This window comes from Ranitomeya imitator, chromosome 1 (assembly GCF_032444005.1).
Source record: "Ranitomeya imitator isolate aRanImi1 chromosome 1, aRanImi1.pri, whole genome shotgun sequence".
NCBI lineage: Eukaryota > Metazoa > Chordata > Amphibia > Anura > Dendrobatidae > Ranitomeya > Ranitomeya imitator.
The window spans coordinates 866,320,132-866,339,081 of record NC_091282.1 but is presented as its reverse complement, the minus strand read 5'-3'; the positions used below and the strand labels follow the sequence as shown (position 1 = coordinate 866,339,081).

General features: G+C 42.6%; 1 protein-coding gene across 6 annotated transcripts in view; it reads left to right on the top strand.

Annotated features, from left to right (window-relative positions):
* The window catches only part of PSD3 (pleckstrin and Sec7 domain containing 3), an 835,030-nt gene that overhangs the window by 660,230 nt on the left and 155,850 nt on the right, over nucleotides 1-18,950 (top strand). For 5 of the 6 annotated variants that reach the window (XM_069742411.1, XM_069742393.1, XM_069742401.1 and 2 more), the window contains one exon: nucleotides 11,429-11,472. In XM_069742411.1, coding sequence (XP_069598512.1) covers nucleotides 11,429-11,472 — 44 coding nt within the window. Of the gene's footprint in view, nucleotides 1-11,428; nucleotides 11,473-14,476; nucleotides 16,587-18,950 lie in introns of those variants that run through there. The other variant, XM_069742419.1, reaches the window with a different exon arrangement.

The window sequence follows — 18,950 nt, the reverse complement described above, 5'->3', positions numbered from 1 at the left end:
TTATTAGCAGAAACCTGTTGCCTTTATGGGTTTCACAGGTTTCTGTTTCCCAGTTAATATCCGGGTAGTTAAAGTCCCCCATAACCAGGACCTCATTATGGGTTGCAGCTTCATCTATCTGCTTTAGAAGTAGACTTTCCATGCTTTCTGTTATATTTGGGGGTTTGTAACAGACCCCAATGAGAATTTTGTTACCATTTTTCCCTCCATGAATTTCAACCCATATGGACTCGACATCCTCATTCCCTTCGCTAATATCCTCCCTTAAAGTGGACTTTAGACAAGACTTTACATAGAGACAAACCCCTCCTCCTCTCCGATTTTTACGATCCTTTCTAAACAGACTGTAACCCTGTAAGTTAACTGCCCAGTCATAGCTTTCATCTAACCATGTCTCGGTTATTCCCACTATGTCAAAGTTACCTGTAGATATTTCTGCTTCTAGTTCTTCCATCTTGTTTGTCAGGCTTCTGGCGTTTGCGAGCATGCAGTTTAGAGGATTTTGTTTTGTTCCAATCTCCTCACTGTGGATTGTTTTAGAAATGTTCTTACCTCCCTTCTGAGTATGTTTTCCTGGGTCGTCTTTGTTCGAGTCTAATGTTTTTCTTCCCGTCCCCTCTTCTTCTAGTTTAACGCCCTCCTGATGAGTGTAGCGAGTCTTCTGGCGAATGTGTGTTTCCCAGGTTTGTTGAGGTGTAGTCCGTCTCTGGCGAGGAGTCCATCATACCAGTAATTCACACCGTGGTCCAGGAATCCAAATCCTTGTTGTCTGCACCATCGTCTTAGCCAGTTGTTTGCATCAAGGATCCTGTTCCATCTCCTGGTGCCATGCCCGTCTACTGGAAGGATAGAAGAAAAAACTACCTGTGCATCCAGTTCCTTTACTTTCTTCCCCAACTCTTCAAAGTCCTTGCAGATTGTCGGTAGGTCCTTCCTTGCCGTGTCATTGGTGCCAACATGTATCAGAAGAAATGGGTGGACGTCCTTGGAGCTGAAGAGCTTTGGTATCCTATCGGTCACATCCTTGATCATCGCACCTGGAAGGCAGCATACTTCTCTTGCAGTTATGTCCGGTCTGCAGATGGCTGCTTCGGTGCCTCTCAGTAGTGAGTCTCCCACCACCACCACTCTTCGTTGCTTCTTGGCTGTACTTTTTGCTGTCACTTGTTGCTGTGTGCCCTTTTCTTTTTTGCTTGCTGGTATTGCTTCATTCTTAGGTGTGCCATCTTCATCCTCTACAAAGATTTGATATCGGTTCTTCAGTTGTGTGGTTGGTGATTTCTCCATGGTCTTCTTGCTTCTTTTGGTCACATGCTTCCACTCATCTGCTTTTGGAGGTTCTCTGACACTTTTTGCACCTTCTGTGACCAGTAGAGATGCTTCTGTTCTGTCTAGAAAGTCTTCATTCTCTTTGATGAGTTTCAAAGTTGCTATTCTTTCTTCCAGACCCCGCACCTTTTCTTCTAAAAGGGCCACTAGTCTACACTTCTGACAGGTGAAATTGGATTCTTCTTCTGGTCGATCTGTGAACATGTAGCACATGCTGCAGCTCACCATGTAGGTTGTCACATCTGCCATGTTGCTCCTAGATCCTGCTGGCTTGCTGTGTGTTTTCCTTCTTGTGTAATCTACTCCGCCAAGCTCTCTTGCAATAATGTCCTACAGGCAAAAATTACGGCGCGCGGTTTGGTGATGCTTTCGAAGCAGCTGGTCCCGGCTGTACCCAACGATCTTCTAGCTTAGGGAGACTTCGCTTCTCCCAGAAGGCACCTGGAATATGCAAATTAGCCTCCTGAAGCTTGAATCCCTGGTTTGGTGATGCTTTCGAAGCAGCTGGTCCCGGCTGTATCCAACGATCTTCTAGCTTAGGGAGACTTCGCTTCTCCCAGAAGGCACCTGGAATATGCAAATTAGCCTCCTGAAGCTTGAATCCCTGGTTTGGTGATGCTTTCGAAGCGGCTGGTCCCGGCTGTACCCAACGATCTTCTAGCTTAGGGAGACTTCGCTTCTCCCAGAAGGCACCTGGAATATGCAAATTAGCCTCCTGAAGCTTGAATCCCTGGTTTGGTGATGCTTTCGAAGCAGCTGGTCCCGGCTGTATCCAACGATCTTCTAGCTTAGGGAGACTTCGCTTCTCCCAGAAGGCACCTGGAATATGCAAATTAGCCTCCTGAAGCTTGAATCCCTGGTTTGGTGATGCTTTCGAAGCAGCTGGTCCCGGCTGTACCCAACGATCTTCTAGCTTAGGGAGACTTCGCTTCTCCCAGAAGGCACCTGGAATATGCAAATTAGCCTCCTGAAGCTTGAATCCCTGGTTTGGTGATGCTTTCGAAGCAGCTGGTCCCGGCTGTATCCAACGATCTTCTAGCTTAGGGAGACTTCGCTTCTCCCAGAAGGCACCTGGAATATGCAAATTAGCCTCCTGAAGCTTGAATCCCTGGTTTGGTGATGCTTTCGAAGCAGCTGGTCCCGGCTGTATCCAACGATCTTCTAGCTTAGGGAGACTTCGCTTCTCCCAGAAGGCACCTGGAATATGCAAATTAGCCTCCTGAAGCTTGAATCTCTGGTTTGGTGATGCTTTCGAAGCGGCTGGTCCCGGCTGTACCCAACGATCTTCTAGCTTAGGGAGACTTCGCTTCTCCCAGAAGGCACCTGGAATATGCAAATTAGCCTCCTGAAGCTTGAATCCCTGGTTTGGTGATGCTTTCGAAGCAGCTGGTCCCGGCTGTATCCAACGATCTTCTAGCTTAGGGAGACTTCGCTTCTCCCAGAAGGCACCTGGAATATGCAAATTAGCCTCCTGAAGCTTGAATCCCTGGTTTGGTGATGCTTTCGAAGCAGCTGGTCCCGGCTGTACCCAACGATCTTCTAGCTTAGGGAGACTTCGCTTCTCCCAGAAGGCACCTGGAATATGCAAATTAGCCTCCTGAAGCTTGAATCCCTGGTTTGGTGATGCTTTCGAAGTATTTTGTGAAAATACTCTTTCTAGGTTTCTTGAATTGTGCGCATTTTTTGGAGTCCCAATTGCCCACGAGAAAACAGTAGGCCCTTCTTGTCGCATTGAATTTTTGGGCATCATGATCGATTCGGTCAAAATGGAAACCGTCCTGCCCCAGGAAAAAATTGACAAGCTTCGTAGTTCTCTGGAAAACTTACTAGCAAAAGACAAAATCACTCTTAAGGAGCTTCAGTCCCTGCTGGGGCTACTGAACTTTTCCTTAAGGGTCATTCCAATTGGCAGGGTTTTTTCCAGGTCGCTTTACGAAGCTACTAAAGGGCATTCTTCCCCCAATTCTCATATCAGATTGTGTTCCGAGGTGAAAGAGGACGCCAGAATCTGGCTAGCATTTTTAGCGGGTTTTAATGGCAGATCAATAATCCAATCCCCTTTTGTCTCTTCGGATTCTATTCCCCTCGTTTTTTCCGCAGACGCCACTCTAGGAGTAGCTTGTTTGTTTCAATCTCACTGGGTATCCCTGAACTGGCCTGTCAATTGGGTTGCTAGAAAATTAAACAAGAACCCTTTTATTACTGAACTTTTGTCAATCCTTCTATGTATTTGCTTATGGGGCCGTGAATTGCAAAATTCCAGGGTTCTACTACATTCCATGAATCAGGCAGTAATTTTTTCAATCAATACCCTATCATCCAAAAATGCGAATGCGGCAAAAATTTTGAGAAAATTGGTTTTGGAATGTTTGAACTGCAATATTTGGTTAAAAGCAGTCTCGGGAGGTGGTAAAGTTAGTCATTTAACTGATCTTATATTGCATCGTCAGTGGCTTGATTTTTACCTACAGGTCCCAATGGCAGACAAAGAGGCGTACGATTGCCCCCTTTCAATTCAGGACCTGATTCCGATATAATTCCTTATTTTATTCAGAATTCTTTATCAAACAGATCATGGGCTGATTACGCAGCTGCATGGAAGAAATGGGTCGATTTTTCTGTGCTTTTCGGTTTTGATGCCTCTGTTCCTGACCCGACTTCGGCTTTGAAATTCGCTGAGTCTCTGGTCAAACAGGGCTTATCTTACTCCGCAATAGCCAAAAGTTTTTTTCCGGATTCAAGGTGCCCTATTTCTATTTCTTTGTTAATTGACATTTGTTCTGCCCTTGCGCACGTTTGTAAGAATTTTGAGGAAGCGCTTTTGTTTAATTCCATATTTTCTATCTCCTTTTTTGGGGCACTGAGGGTCAGTGAGGTAGTATCAGCCAAGAAAGCTGTTTCATCCGGGCTCATGCTTTCGGACGTCAGAATTTTTGAATCGTTTCTTCTCTTGTTTATCAGGAAGTCTAAAACGGATCAGCCGGGGAGAGGATCTGAATTAAGATTGAATTCGTTCCCTGAATCTAAAATTTGTCCTGTGACTAATCTGTCTAAATGGATTACGTTTAGGCCTCCGGCTGAAGGCCTCCTTATTTATTCATAGAGATTCTTCCCCGGTGACGGTTTTTCAATTCAATTTTATTTTGAAGAAGTGTTCGGCATTTTTGGGTAAAAGTCATCTCAAAATTACTTCCCATTCTTTCAGAATAGGTGCGGCTACAGAAGCCTCAAGAGCTGGCCTATCTGACGATAGAATTAAAAGAATGGGAAGATGGGAGTCGAAAAGATTAAAAATTTATGTTCGTCCTGATTTATATCCCGATTAATTTTTATTTCTCTTATACCCTGCAGTTATTTGGATCGTTGGGCATTCATTTGTCTTCTGGGCTCAGAAGAGGGCCGGCCTTCGATCATATTCTGAAAATTTGTCGTTCCATTCTTCTAAAGTTCAAGTCTTTTGGCACGGCATTCGCGGCCTGAAATGGCCTTCTTTGGTGTCCGAGGTAAAGAGTTGTTTGGAGAAGTTCCCTTATCCGGATTTAATTGTAGTGCATCTCGCTGGGAATGACTTAGGAAGAATCAACACTTTGAATTTACTGGCCATTATGCGGTCAGATCTTACTTATTTAAGATAGACTTTTCCATTGTCTGGTGTCGTTTTTTCAGAAATCATTCCCATGCGTGCTTGGCACTGTAATCAACTTTCATTTTTGGATAAGATCCGGAGGAGGGTTAATTTCTCCATGAAGAAGTTTTTACCTCTTATTTCTGGTTTTTTTTTAGACATACAGACTTAGAAGGCTTTTTACCTGGAATGTTTAGAACTGATTTGGTTCATTTGTCCGATATCGGACTTGTTATATTTAATCTTAACATGGGCAATATAATCGAAAAATGGCTGTGTGGTTTGGGGGGGGGCCTCGGCTCTTTGAACCTTGGCCTTTTGGGTAAAAATCACTCAACTTTGGGTGGATTTGGTTTCTGGAAGTTTATGGACATTTGGACTTATGAACTTATGGATATTATTTATTGGTTATTTATTTAATTAATTGGATTTTGTAACCCAAAATAAAACCTCACGGCCATTTATTCCAACCATTAAAGGTGTCTTGTGATTATTATATTTATAAGTTATAGGCCTTATGGGGACATGTAAGCCCCCCCGCTCAGACAGCAGAAATATAGCGGGGGTCCCATGTCCACATAGGCCTGGCACATTCATTTATGCTATGAATATTAGGGGTCAAGTTGAGGTCAGGGTATTTACTGTTACTGTATGTAAAAGCAGCCAGATCTGGTTCTGACTGGCTTTTTGCCCGCCTAAATTTTTGATGGATGATTGGTTGTCAATCAGTTGCTGGGCAGATTTTGTTATGATATATACCTGAGCACCGGCGTTGGATACTCAGTTCGCCGGCGCTTGAAGAAAAGAAGAGCCCGCCCTCCCTCCCTTTATGTTATCATTCACCTGTCGTTTGGTTTTATTTGTGGGTAAAAATCACTCAACTTTGGGTGGATTTGGTTTCTGGAAGTTTATGGACATTTGGACTTATGAACTTATGGATATTATTTATTGGTTATTTATTTAATTAATTGGATTTTGTAACCCAAAATAAAACCTCACGGCCATTTATTCCAACCATTAAAGGTGTCTTGTGATTATTATATTTATAAGTTATAGGCCTTATGGGGACATGGCCTCCCCATACAGATGACAATCCAGCAGCTGTCGGCTGTACACTATAGCTGACAACTTGCTGTACCAGCCACGATCAGTATTTGCACCATCTAAATCTGTTTAACCCCTTAGATGCTGCTGTCAATAGTGACTACATCATTATAAAAGGTTAACAGAGTGTGGGGGCTTCTTCTTTGTCACAATTGGTGCCCTCAGATCATGATTTTGTTGTCCTGATGTTTGCCATGGCAATTCATGACCAAATAGCGGCCTTAGAGTCTGACGGCTGTTGTAATCTGTTTAGAAGTTCGCAACATTTAGGTGGTAAAAATATACATTTTCATTTCTGTCATACCACTTTGCATTAATTCCTGTAAAGCACCTGAAGGGTTAATAAACTACCTGACAGCAGTTTTCAATATGTTTAGGGGTGCTGTTTTTAAAATGGTATCATGTGTGTGGGTTTCCCAATATATGGGACCCCTAAAATCACTTCAAACATGGATACGTCCCTAAAAAAATAAATTTTGTAAATTTCTGTGAAAAAATGAAAAATTGCTGCTACATTTTTAAACCTCCTAAAATGCTAACAAAATAAAATAACATTTTACAAATGGTGCTGATGTAAAGCAGACATGTGGGAAATGTTATTTATTAATGGTTTGCTGTTGTATGACTATCTGGATTAAAGGGATAATCATTCAAATTTAGAAAATTGCTAATTTTTTAACATTTTTCTCAAATTTTTGATATTTTTTATAAATAAACACAAAAAATGTTGAACAAAATTTACCATTATCATAAAGTATAATGTGTCACGAAAAAACAATCTCAAAATCACTGGGATTTGTTGAAGCGTTGCAGAGTTATTACCACATAAAGTGACACTGGTCAGATTTCAAAAATTTGGCTCGGTCACTAAGGGGGTAATATTATATCATACATATATTACACATACTTACACACATATATCATACATATATTACACATACTTACACACATATATTATACATATATTACACACTAGATGGTGGCCCGATTCTAACGCATCGGGTATTCTAGAATATGCTTGTCCACGTAGTATATTAGCCAGCCACGTAGTATATTGCCCAGCCACGTAGTATATTGCCCAGCTACGTAGTATATTGCCCAGTCACATAGTATATTGCCCAGCTACGTAGTATATTGCCCAACCACGTAGTATATTGCCCAGCTACGTAGTATATTGCCCAACCACGTAGTATATTGCCCAGCTACGTAGTATATTGCCCAACCACGTAGTATATTGCCCAGTCACATAGTATATTGCCCAACCACGTAGTATATTGGCCAGCCACGTAGTATATTGCCCAGCCACGTAGTATATTGCCCAGTCACGTAGTATATTGCCCAGTCACGTAGTATATTGCCCAACCACGTAGTATATTGCCCAGTCACGTAGTATATTGCCCAGGGACGTAGTATATTGCCCAGCCACGTAGTATATTGCCCAGTGACGTAGTATATTGCCCTGTGACATAGTATATTGCCCAGCCACATACTATATTGCCCAGTGACCTAGTATATTGGCCAGTGACATAGTATATTGCCCAGCCATGTAGTACATTGCCCAGTAACGTAGTATATTGCCCAGCCACGTAGTATATTGCCCAATCACGTAGTATATTGCCCAGCTACATAGTATATTGCCCAGCCATGTAGTATATTGCCCAGCCACGTAGTATATTGCCCAGCTACGTAGTATATTGCCCAGCCACGTAGTATATTGCCCAGCCACGTAGTATATTGCCCAGCCACGTAGTATATTGCCCAGTCACGTAGTATATTGCCCAGTCACGTAGTATATTGCCCAGTCATGTAGTATATTGCCCAGTGACGTAGTATATTGCACAGCCACGTAGTATATTGCACAGCAACATAGTATACAGCACAGAGCCACATAGTATATTGCCCAGTCACGTAGTATATTGCCCAGCCACGTAGTATATTGCCCAGTCACGTAGTATATTGGCCAGTCACGTAGTATATTGCCCAGCCACGTATGTAACATTAAAAAAAAGGTTAAAAAATAAAAAATAAACATATACTCACCTTCCAAGGGCCCCTTGTAGTCTTGTCGCCTGTGTGCGGTGCACGTGGCAGTTTCCGGTCCCAGGGTTGGTATGAGCGCAGGACCTGTGATGACGTCGCGGTCACATGACCGTGACGTCATGGCAGGTCCTTCTCGCATAGCATCCTTGCCACCGGAATCTGCTGCTTGCACTGCCGAGGACAGGACGCAACTTCGGAGGGTGAGAATAGCCTTTTTTTGTTATTCTTATTTGTAACATTAGATCTTTTTACTATTGATGCTGCATACGCAGCATCAATAGTAAAAAGTTGGTCACACAGGGTTAATAGCTGCGTAACCGGAGTGCATTACACCGTTCTCCGGTAATGCTGCCATTAACCCTGTGTGAGGGCTGACTGGAGGGGAGTATGGAGCGGGCATGACTGCGGGTAGGAAAGCGGTCATATTGCTGCCGGACTGTGGCTGTCGGTGATTGGTCGTGGCAATGTTCGTGGGTGTTTTGCCACGACCAATCAGCAACTTGGATTCCATGACAGACAGAGGCCGCGACCAATGAATATCCGTGACAGACAGACAGAAGGACAGACAGAAAGACGGAAGTGACCCTTAGACAATTATATAGTAGATACGCACACACATGTACTATACATAAATTACACATGCGCACACTGTGAGACAGTGACTGGCGTTACATATGAGGTTCAATATATGTTCCCCCTAGGATGCGCACAGAGGCGTATTGAGGACATGAGGGCATTGCGGTTACAGGCGTAGCTGTGGTTGCAATGCAGGATAAAAGCGAGTATAGGACTTGAACATGCTGGTTGTCCAAGGCAGATTCAGGGAAACCCTGCTCTGGGATTTTGTGTTTTGAAACAGACCGGAGATTGTAGTGGTGCAATCCATTTAATTCCTGGCCAGGTTTTCCATGTGACTGAAAGCCATAGGTTTCTAGTTAAAAACCCTGCAATATAGGGCTTGGGTGTGTCAGGTTCAGAGTCAGTGTCAGTCTGGTATTTGGAGGAGCACATAGCATAAGGCTCTGCATCGCTCCACCTGTGTGAGGCAACACAGGCCAGCAGAGCCAAACAGCCAAGGCAGCTGTAAAGCCTGGCACCCCACAGCGTACACAGCGGTGCAGTCACCAACTGGTTTCAGGAGGTGGACTGGCTTGTTTAGTGACTGTAATCTGGAGGATATGGTTCCCGGCTACAATCCAGAGGTTATCGTGTACTGTGTATTGCTGTGAGTAAAGAGACATTAACATGGTGGTGCAGTTGCCCATGGCAACTGGTCAGATGTGGGCTGGCGTGTTTAGTGACTGTAATCCAGAGGATATGTGCCCGGCTGCGATCCGGAGAATATCGTGTGCTGTGTTTTTTTGAGTTGAACATTAAAGCGACATTTTGCTTTGAACTTTGCTGGGTCACTTCCTCATCAATGCACAGAGTGCTACTGCTGCACTACAACACACATATATTATACATATATTACACATACGCACACACACATATATTATACGTATATTACACATACGCACACACATATATTACACATGTGTGCATATGTGTAATAAGTGCATAATATAATATATGTGTATGTATATATAATATATGTGTGCGTATGTGTAATAAATGTATAATATATGTGTATGTATATATAATATACAGTGCCTACAAGTAGTATTTAACCCCCTGCAGATTTAGCAGGTTTAATAAGATGCAAATAAGTTAGAGCCTTCAAACTTCAAATAAGAGCAGGATTTATTAACAGATGCATAAATCTTACAAACCAAAAGGTTTTGTTGCTCAGTTAAATTTTTATAAATTTTAAACATAAAAGTGTGGGTCAATTATTATTCAACCCCTAGGTTTAATATTTTGTGGAATAACCTTTGTTTGCAATTACAGCTAATAATCATCTTTTATAAGACCTGATCAGGCCGGCACAGGTCTCTGGAGTTATCTTGGCCCACTCCTCCATGCAGATCTTCTCCAAGTTATCTAGGTTCTTTGGGTGTCTCATGTGGACTTTAATCTTGAGCTCCTTCCACAAGTTTTCAATTGGGTTAAGGTCAGGAGACTGACTAGGCCACTGCAACACCTTGATTTTTTGCCTCTTGAACCAGGCCTTGGTTTTCTTGGCTGTGTGCTTTGGGTCTTTGTCTTGTTGGAAGATGAAATGACGACCCATCTTAAAATCCTTGATGGAGGAGCGGAGGTTCTTGGCCAAAATCTCCAGGTAAGCCGTGCTATCCATCTTCCCATGGATGCGGACCAGATGGCCAGGCCCCTTGGCTGCGAAACAGCCCCACAGCATGATGCTGCCACCACCATGCTTGACTGTAGGGATGGTATTCTTGGGGTCGTATGCAGTGCCATCCAGTCTCCAAACGTCACGTGTGTGGTTGGCACCAAAGATCTCGATCTTGGTCTCATCAGACCAGAGAACCTTGAACCAGTCAGTCTCAGAGTCCTCCAAGTGATCATGAGCAAACTGTAGACGAGCCTTGACATGACGCTTTGAAAGTAAAGGTACCTTACGGGCTATTCTGGAACGGAGAGCATTGCGGTGGAGTACGTTACTTATGGTATTGACTGAAACCAATGTCCCCACTGCCATGAGATCTTCCCGGAGCTCCTTCCTTTGTCCTTGGGTTAGCCTTGACTCTTCGGACAAGCCTGGCCTCGGCACGGGAGGAAACTTTCAAAGGCTGTCCAGGCCGTGGAAGGCTAACAGTAGTTCCATAAGCCTTCCACTTCCGGATGATGCTCCCAACAGTGGAGACAGGTAGGCCCAACTCCTTGGAAAGGGTTTTGTACCCCTTGCCAGCCTTGTGACCCTAACGATCTTGTTGTCTGATGGCCTTGGAATTCTCCTTTGTCTTTCCCATGTTGACCATGTATGAGTGCTGTTCACAAGTTTGGGGAGGGTCTTAAATAGTCAGAAAAGGCTGGAAAAAGAGATAATTAATGCAAACATGTGAAGCTCATTGTTCTTTGTGCCTGAACTACTTCTTAATACTTTAGGGGAACCAAACAGAATTCTGGTGGGTTGAGGGGTTGAATAATAAATGACCCTCTGAAAAGACTTTTCACAATTTTTAAAAAAAATAAAGAAATAACATTCTTTTTTGCTGCAGTGCATTTCACACTTCCAGGCTGATCTACAGTCCAAATGTCACAATGCCAAGTTAATTCCAAATGTGTAAACCTGCTAAATCTGCAGGGAGTTGAATACTACTTGTAGGCACTGTATGTGTCCGTATGTGTAATATATGTATAATATATGTATGTGCATGTGTGGTCTAAATTACCAGAATTACATGGTTTGTTCTTATGTCTTTGCAGGCTCTGTACAACTCTATCAAAAATGAGAAGTTGGAATGGGCTGCGTAAGTGTCATTTATTTGATCTTTGTAAAATCATAACGTTCCTGAATATTTACTGTTCTTTACACTGTATTTTAATGACGAATTTGAGTGTATTGCCCCCCTTGCATGGAGAAGCCTTTTGCATTGTCATTGCATCAATATGGCTCCTCCTATACCAGTTTCCCTGTTGTCTCTTATCTTCGCCTAGTAGAGTCCTGATGTTAGATGTTTGTTCTATAACACCTGCACTTTCTATACATTTTTGATCCTATTCTTCTGTGGTTGTCTACAGCTGTGCACTTTCTTACCCAGTGTAGATAATTGGTATCTGGTGATCTTATGGATGAGCTTCAGAAAGGATTAAATGGATTAGCACACTGCAAGGCATTATTTATTAATCAACTTTCATATGATATGACGTGCAACGTTCAGGTTGATTGCTATAGAGGAGTCCCGAAATTACGAGGGATTTTTCTTCCTTCCTTTGCACCAAATAATAAGGAATTATTAAGGAAGTGTGTCACTTCATCCTGTCCTAATTACGTGATCCTGAATTACTGGCTATTATGATCTCATGCTTGGGTGTCAAGGTATAGGTGGGATTAAAATTTTCAACAGGTTCCCTAGTTAAGGATATAGTATCATATCTTCAGGGGAGTAAAAATGTAGAGTGCTGCAGAAAATTATCCTTGCATCTATATTTGCTGTATGAATGTGAAATAAAATAAAAAAATACCAAAAATAAAGAATGTAACAAAGTACGGCGTGCCAATTGAGAAAATAGTCCAAGATACTCCAGTATGTATGTTCTATATAAAATCTGGATTATGCCGCCATGCCCTCCCTCTTTAATTCTGTTTTTCATATATACCCATATGCTCCAAGGGCCAAGCTTCCCTGTTGTGGACTGAATGAAAATGTGCAGATAGACCATGAGTTAGGCCGGGGTCACACTTGCGAGTGTGATGTGAGTCTCTCGCATCAATACACTCGGGACTGGAGTATGCGGCCGCATAGAAATACATACAGCTGAACGCTCCGGACCCGAGTGCCGGCAGCAGTGCCGGGTATTGATGCGAGAGACTCACATCACACTCGCAAGTGTGACCCTGGCCTTAAAAAACATTTTCTTATACGTTAGTTTATTCTTGCTTTTAGTTTGTGGCCCGTACAGTTCACAAGCTGTAGTTTAAAACTGCATTCAAACAGATATATAACAGCTTTCCCGTATAAAATATTGGGCACCACTATTTACATCTTTTTTCTTGTTCTTATCTGCCCCCTTACAGGGAAGTTTTTACTATGTAATCTGAGATGCTGAGAGCAGAGGCCCTAATTACAATGATGTGTCACTTATTAAGCTGTGTGATACTGTTTTAATAAAATTAGTGTTTTATCAGCAGCAAATTATCACAACGGGACTAGTTATCTTGTTCCTCCTTGTCAGCTGCCCTGTGTAAGGCCACCCCAACCACTGATTAGCAGCTTTCTGTCCATCCAAGACCGGCTCCAGGTTTTTGAGGGCCCCGGGCGAAAGAGTCTCAGTGGGCCCCTCCTCCTTTAACACATACCACGATTCATGACGCACAGATACAGCAGAGAAATATAGGTATAGTACAATGCCAGATTTCACTTCTTACATGAGTGATAGCTATTGTAAATTCTACAATACCATACAGCAGTGGGGCTTTATATAAGTCAACCCCTTATATGCCAATTTTTGTGACCTACCATAGTATATAGCACAGCCATGTAGTATATAATGCAGCCCACATAGTATATAACACAGCCACGTAGTATATAGCACAGCCACGTAGTATATAACACAGCCCACGTAGTATATAGCACAGCCCACATAGCATATAACACAGTCCATTTAGTATATAGCACAGCCACATAGCATATAACAGCCCATGTAGTATATCGCACAACCACGTAGCATATAACACAGCCCACGTGGTATATAACACAGACACGTAGCATATAACACAGCCCCGCAGTATATAACACAGCCCACGTAGTATATTGCACAGCCACGTAGTATATAGCACAGCCACGTAGCATATAACACAGCCACGTAGTATATAGCACAGCCACGTAGCATATAACACAGCCACGTAGTATATAGCACAGCCCACGTAGTATATAACACAGCCAATAGTATATAGCACAGCCACGTAGTATATAACACAGTCCACGTAGTATATAACACAGCCCACATAGTATATAGCACAGCCACGTAGTATATAATAAAGCCCGCTTAGTATATAGCACAGCCATGTAGCTCATAGCACAGCCACGTAGTATAGCACCCAGGTGTGGAGGTGGGGAGACTCTCCTACATGGACTGGGCACTATATCCCTGTAATTAAAATAAAAAATAGTTATATACTCACCTTCTGGCGGCCCCCGGATTCAGCCCTGGCCTTAGCGATGCTCCCGGCAGCTCCGGTTCCCAGTAATGCCTCACGGCAATGACCTGTGATGACGTAGCGGTTTCTCATGCTGCCACCTCATCTGGGGTCATTTCCCAAGGCATTACTGGGAACGGGAGCTGCCAAGAGCATCGCAAGGAGTGGGAAGGCTTCCGGGGATGCCGGAAGGTGAGAATAGCGCAATTTTTTTTTATTATTATTTTTAACATTATATCATTTTACTATTGATGCTGCATAGGCAACATCAATAGTAAAAAGTTGGTCACACTTATAAAAAATGTCCCCCCCCCCCCGTCTCGCTAGGGCCCTGACACTTGCCCAGGTGCGTCGGGTGCTGACGCCGGCACGGTCTCCATCAGTGGTGTGGACGGGGTTATACAGAGCTCAGCATTCTGAGGACAGCTAGATCTACAGCAGAGAGAACAATGATTGTATAAAACTGACAGCAAGCAGCCCAGCAAGTGACACATCATTGGAATCAGGGTCTCAACCCTACATCATGCTGCTCTCAGATTGCAAAGCAAAAACCTATTGACAGATTGTAACACTCATTACCTGTCTAATCTCTTAACCTCAGTATGATTCTATAGGGCAATCTAATCAGAACCATACAGCATCAGAACCAAGCTTATACCATCTAATCAGAACCATACAGCATCAGAACCAAGCTTATACCATCTAATAAAAGCCATATAGCATCAGAACCAAGCTTATACCATCTAATCAGACCCATACAGCATCAGAACCAAGATTCTACCATCTAATCAGAACCATACAGCATCAGAACCAAGCTTATACCATCTAATCAGAGCGATACAGCATCAGAACCAAGCTTATACCATCTAATCAGAACCATACAGCATCAGAACCAAGCTTCTACCATCTAATCAGACCCATACAGCATCAGAACCAAGCTTATACCATCTAATCAGAACCATACAGCATCAGAACCAAGCTTATACCATCTAATAAAAGCCATATAGCATCAGAACCAAGCTTATTCCATCTAATCAGACCCATACAGCATCAGAACCAAGATTCTACCATCTAATAAGAACCATACAGCATCAGAACCAAGCTTATACCATCTAATCAGAGCGATACAGCATCAGAACCAAGCTTATACCATCTAATCAGAACCATACAGCATCAGAACCAAGATTCTACCATCTAATAAGAACCATACAGCATCAGAACCAAGCTTATACCATCTAATCAGAGCGATACAGCATCAGAACCAAGCTTATACCATCTAATCAGAACCATACAGCATCAGAACCAAGCTTCTACCATCTAATCAGACCCATACAGCATCAGAACCAAGCTTATACCATCTAATCAGAGCCATACAGCATCAGAACCAAGCTTATACCATCTAATCAGAACCATACAGCATCAGAACCAAGCTTATACCATCTATTCAGAGCCATACAACATATGGTTTGTATATCAATATACTTGCATGGCTGTGCTATCCTTAAATTAATGACACTGGCATCTTTATTGTGTTTTAAAGCTAAAAGCTTCTATTCCTTGATGACACAAGGTCCCTGGTGAAACATGTCCGGGAGGCTTTAGGGCACTTTTTAGTCAACATTGGGCAGATGTGTATGGTGAATTTGAAGGGAATCGGGTAGTGGCCGCACCAAAAAATTCCTATAAACCGTATTACAGGGCAATGAATATGAGTAAGGAGATAAGTACTATGATTTTGATCAGTAAGAGATAGGATAAACCTGATCTGCTCCTCACGCACACCGACCTCTGTAGGGTTTTTAAATAATTAATTCCTTTTAAATAGTGAACTAAAAGTTAAATTTTATGGTCCATAGGTGGGGTTTTTGTTGCCTTAGGCAAATTGTAATTAGTGAGGGTCATTAGCATATTGCATCTGATGCTGTGGCATGAGAGAATCATCGGATACTATACGCTAATGTGACCCCGGCCGAAGACTGAATAATCCCTGAAGAGGGACTGTACTCTGAGACATTTATGGTGTGTGGACAGTAAATGCCCAATGCCATAAATGTATGATTCGGTAGGTGCCATTTCCACTCCCAGGGCTTCGACCTATTGGAAGAATAGAGGTCTTCTCATCTTCCTATTGAATTCCTGAAAAGAAGAAACCATGCATGTGGCTCCTTTCATTGTAGTAAACAGCTGAGTATTTCACTACTCCTTTAAAACCATGAAGATGGCCACATGCATGCATCTCCCCTAACCTACACGTTATTGGAGTGCCACCCAGGTCCAGGAGACTCACATTGTGCTGACATATGGGTATCCCAGAGACGACCATGCAGTGCCCTAATAGTACTTACTCGCCCCTACGTTTGGCTGTGTCCATCTTCTTCTCACTGACATGGAAATTACATGTCTACACATACAAGTACATCTATGGCCATATTATTGGGGCCATACAAGCCGTAGGTTGCGCACCCCTGTTCTAATCTAGAGCATAGTTTTGGTTGGAGACTTATTCCCACCCCTTCCCTTATGGGTATTATTTACCAGTTTTCTTGAGTATTTCAGTAGTTTGATGTATAGGTTGATATATATGCTAAAAATATATTTTATCTTTTTTGGGGGGTGAGAGGGGAGTTATATGGATTCTGTCATTCAAAGTCTTTGATCCTTACTTATCTGTTCTGATGTATTGTCAATGTTAAACAAGATGGCAGCAAAATAAAAGGGTTTATTAAAAACATTTGCTCTCGTAATTTATTGGAAGGTGGCAAACACATAAGTATGTCCCAAGGACATGTTCATCTTTATAAGGAAATAACCATATGGATTTTAGCTCCAAAATGAGTCCCATTCATAGAGGTTTAGAAGCTTAGAGAACCATGAAAAGATCCTGGCTTTGCCTGACCACATTTCGGCCCGGCATTTTCAAGTACTGCTCGTTGGCAGACTTGTTACGGCAGGAGACGTCCATGCCAGAGCTTCTGTCAGAACAATTCTATTGCTTTAATACTGATCTGTAGTGTGAAAATGTTCAGGGACTTTATTGAATATTCTTCCTTTAGTGGAGGCACATTTGTTCACTCCAGGAAATAGCTCTCAGTATACTCCGGGCAAATGGAGTAAGTGAATTAGTTGTTATGTGCTCTCAAAGAGCATCTGAAACTTCGTGTGATGCGGCGAGGCAATATCCGCGGTTTGATGGAGAGGAATGAGGCTCTCAGTCAGCCGCGGATTCTGTGTAGGTGGTCACTGTAATAATAATATACAATCACTGTCATTCCTGATAGCTTGATTGTGGGCGGCTGTTCTGCGACGGTGGTTCAACGCTAATGTGCAAAATGTGCATTGTGTTTAACCTTTTAGTCTACCGGTGAATCAACAGCAAAGTAGTCAAAAAGCCTACACATTATGGGACTGGTTCAGTGCAAAGGCATCCCCGTGTTGGGGGGCCAGCTTGTTGCATGGGGCAAGGACCTCCAGTGTCGCTATAACTTCCAGTCTTTTTAATACGAACTGCTGGAATTATGATAAAGACCATACTTTTGTCAAGATTGCTAGATATGTGTATTGATATCCGATTAACCCTTTGGGGCCGTACACAATAGATAGCTGTCTCCAATTGATGGTTCGCCCAATCTTTCTGCTGGCAGCTATCTCTCCCGAGCGCTCGCCCTCTGACAGCAGCTTATCTCAAAATCAGACATGCCAGATCCTTATTTTCTCCAATATTATTTGTTGGGGGAGAGTCAGGAGGCCTCCTTAGATATTAGACTGCTGATATCAGCGGGTTAGGCCAATGTTAGTCAAATGTGTATGGGCCCTATATAAGTCTGAACAAGGAGAATTTAATCTAGGAGTTGGCTATAATCTTGGCTTTTTCATTGCTGGGGCATCTTATGTGGTCAGCACAGGACCTAACAAAGACCCCCAGAGTTTCCTGTGACAGTGGTAGATGCATTCATTAAGAGCAAAAATAATTGAAAAAAATGTAAACTATCCCAATGGAGACAAATTGTTAAATAAGATAAAGTAATTATTAAAAAAAATTCCAAATGTAAAAGTAAATGAATACAATTTATTCATGCATGTCGTAAATTGTAAAACACTGTTTCTACCCAATTTAATAGCCCAGTAGCAATGCAACCCATACATTTACGTTAAAGGGAACCTGACAGCTGATACATGCTGGCATCATGTATCAAACGCTGGGTGCATGATTTCAGACAGGTATGTTTGCATTTCAGAAAAAAGCTTACATTAGACATGACCAGGGACTGAGACGCACAGGAGACTAAAGAGCAGTCAGACAGGCGGGTCCCCAGAGACTTATCCCCACCCACTGCCCTGGAGTGACAGGTCCCTCCATGCATGTAACGGGAAAGACCTGTCACTCAAGAGGAGTGGGCGGGGTGAAGCCAGGGACCCACATGTCCGACTAGTCTCGGTTGCAGTTTGGTCTCTTGGAGATTTCATAGCATTTTGTTCTCTGAAATGCCACAGTGCTATGAGATCATACCGACAATGTCTGATCCATGCTGTCAGGTTCCCTTTAAATGTTTTGTATTGGTGAACAGTGATGGAATTGATTGTCACTTACCTTCCCATTAAGAGAGAAAATGCACCCCAAACTGGTAACTAATATTTCATATCCTCATGGGCTTAAAGTAGATGGTTGATAACATTGTCAATGTATTGAACGGGATTATGTGATTGTCATACATCAAACCTCTTCTCAGATAAAAAAAAGTTTTTACCTTCTCAATGATGTTGCTAGGTGACGTTACCAGAGATGAAGTATAGACTGAATATGCTGGAATATTACATTACTATCAAAATCCACAAAACATACTGGTTTTTACAGTTAAAAGGGTTAGCCTACTTGAGTTGATCACAATAAGCTGAGATCCCTGGCGATCAGCTGTTATCTGTAGGGAAATAAGTGGTCAGTTTTCCTGCAGCGCCACCTGCTGAATGGAATAGAGCATTGTACAGTGCATACTCCGATCAATGGCTTCTCTATGTAAATAAGGACAGGTCCTCCAGGGACATAGATGCTCTTTATACCAGTTCTGGAAAGGGGCTATTACCTCCCTGATA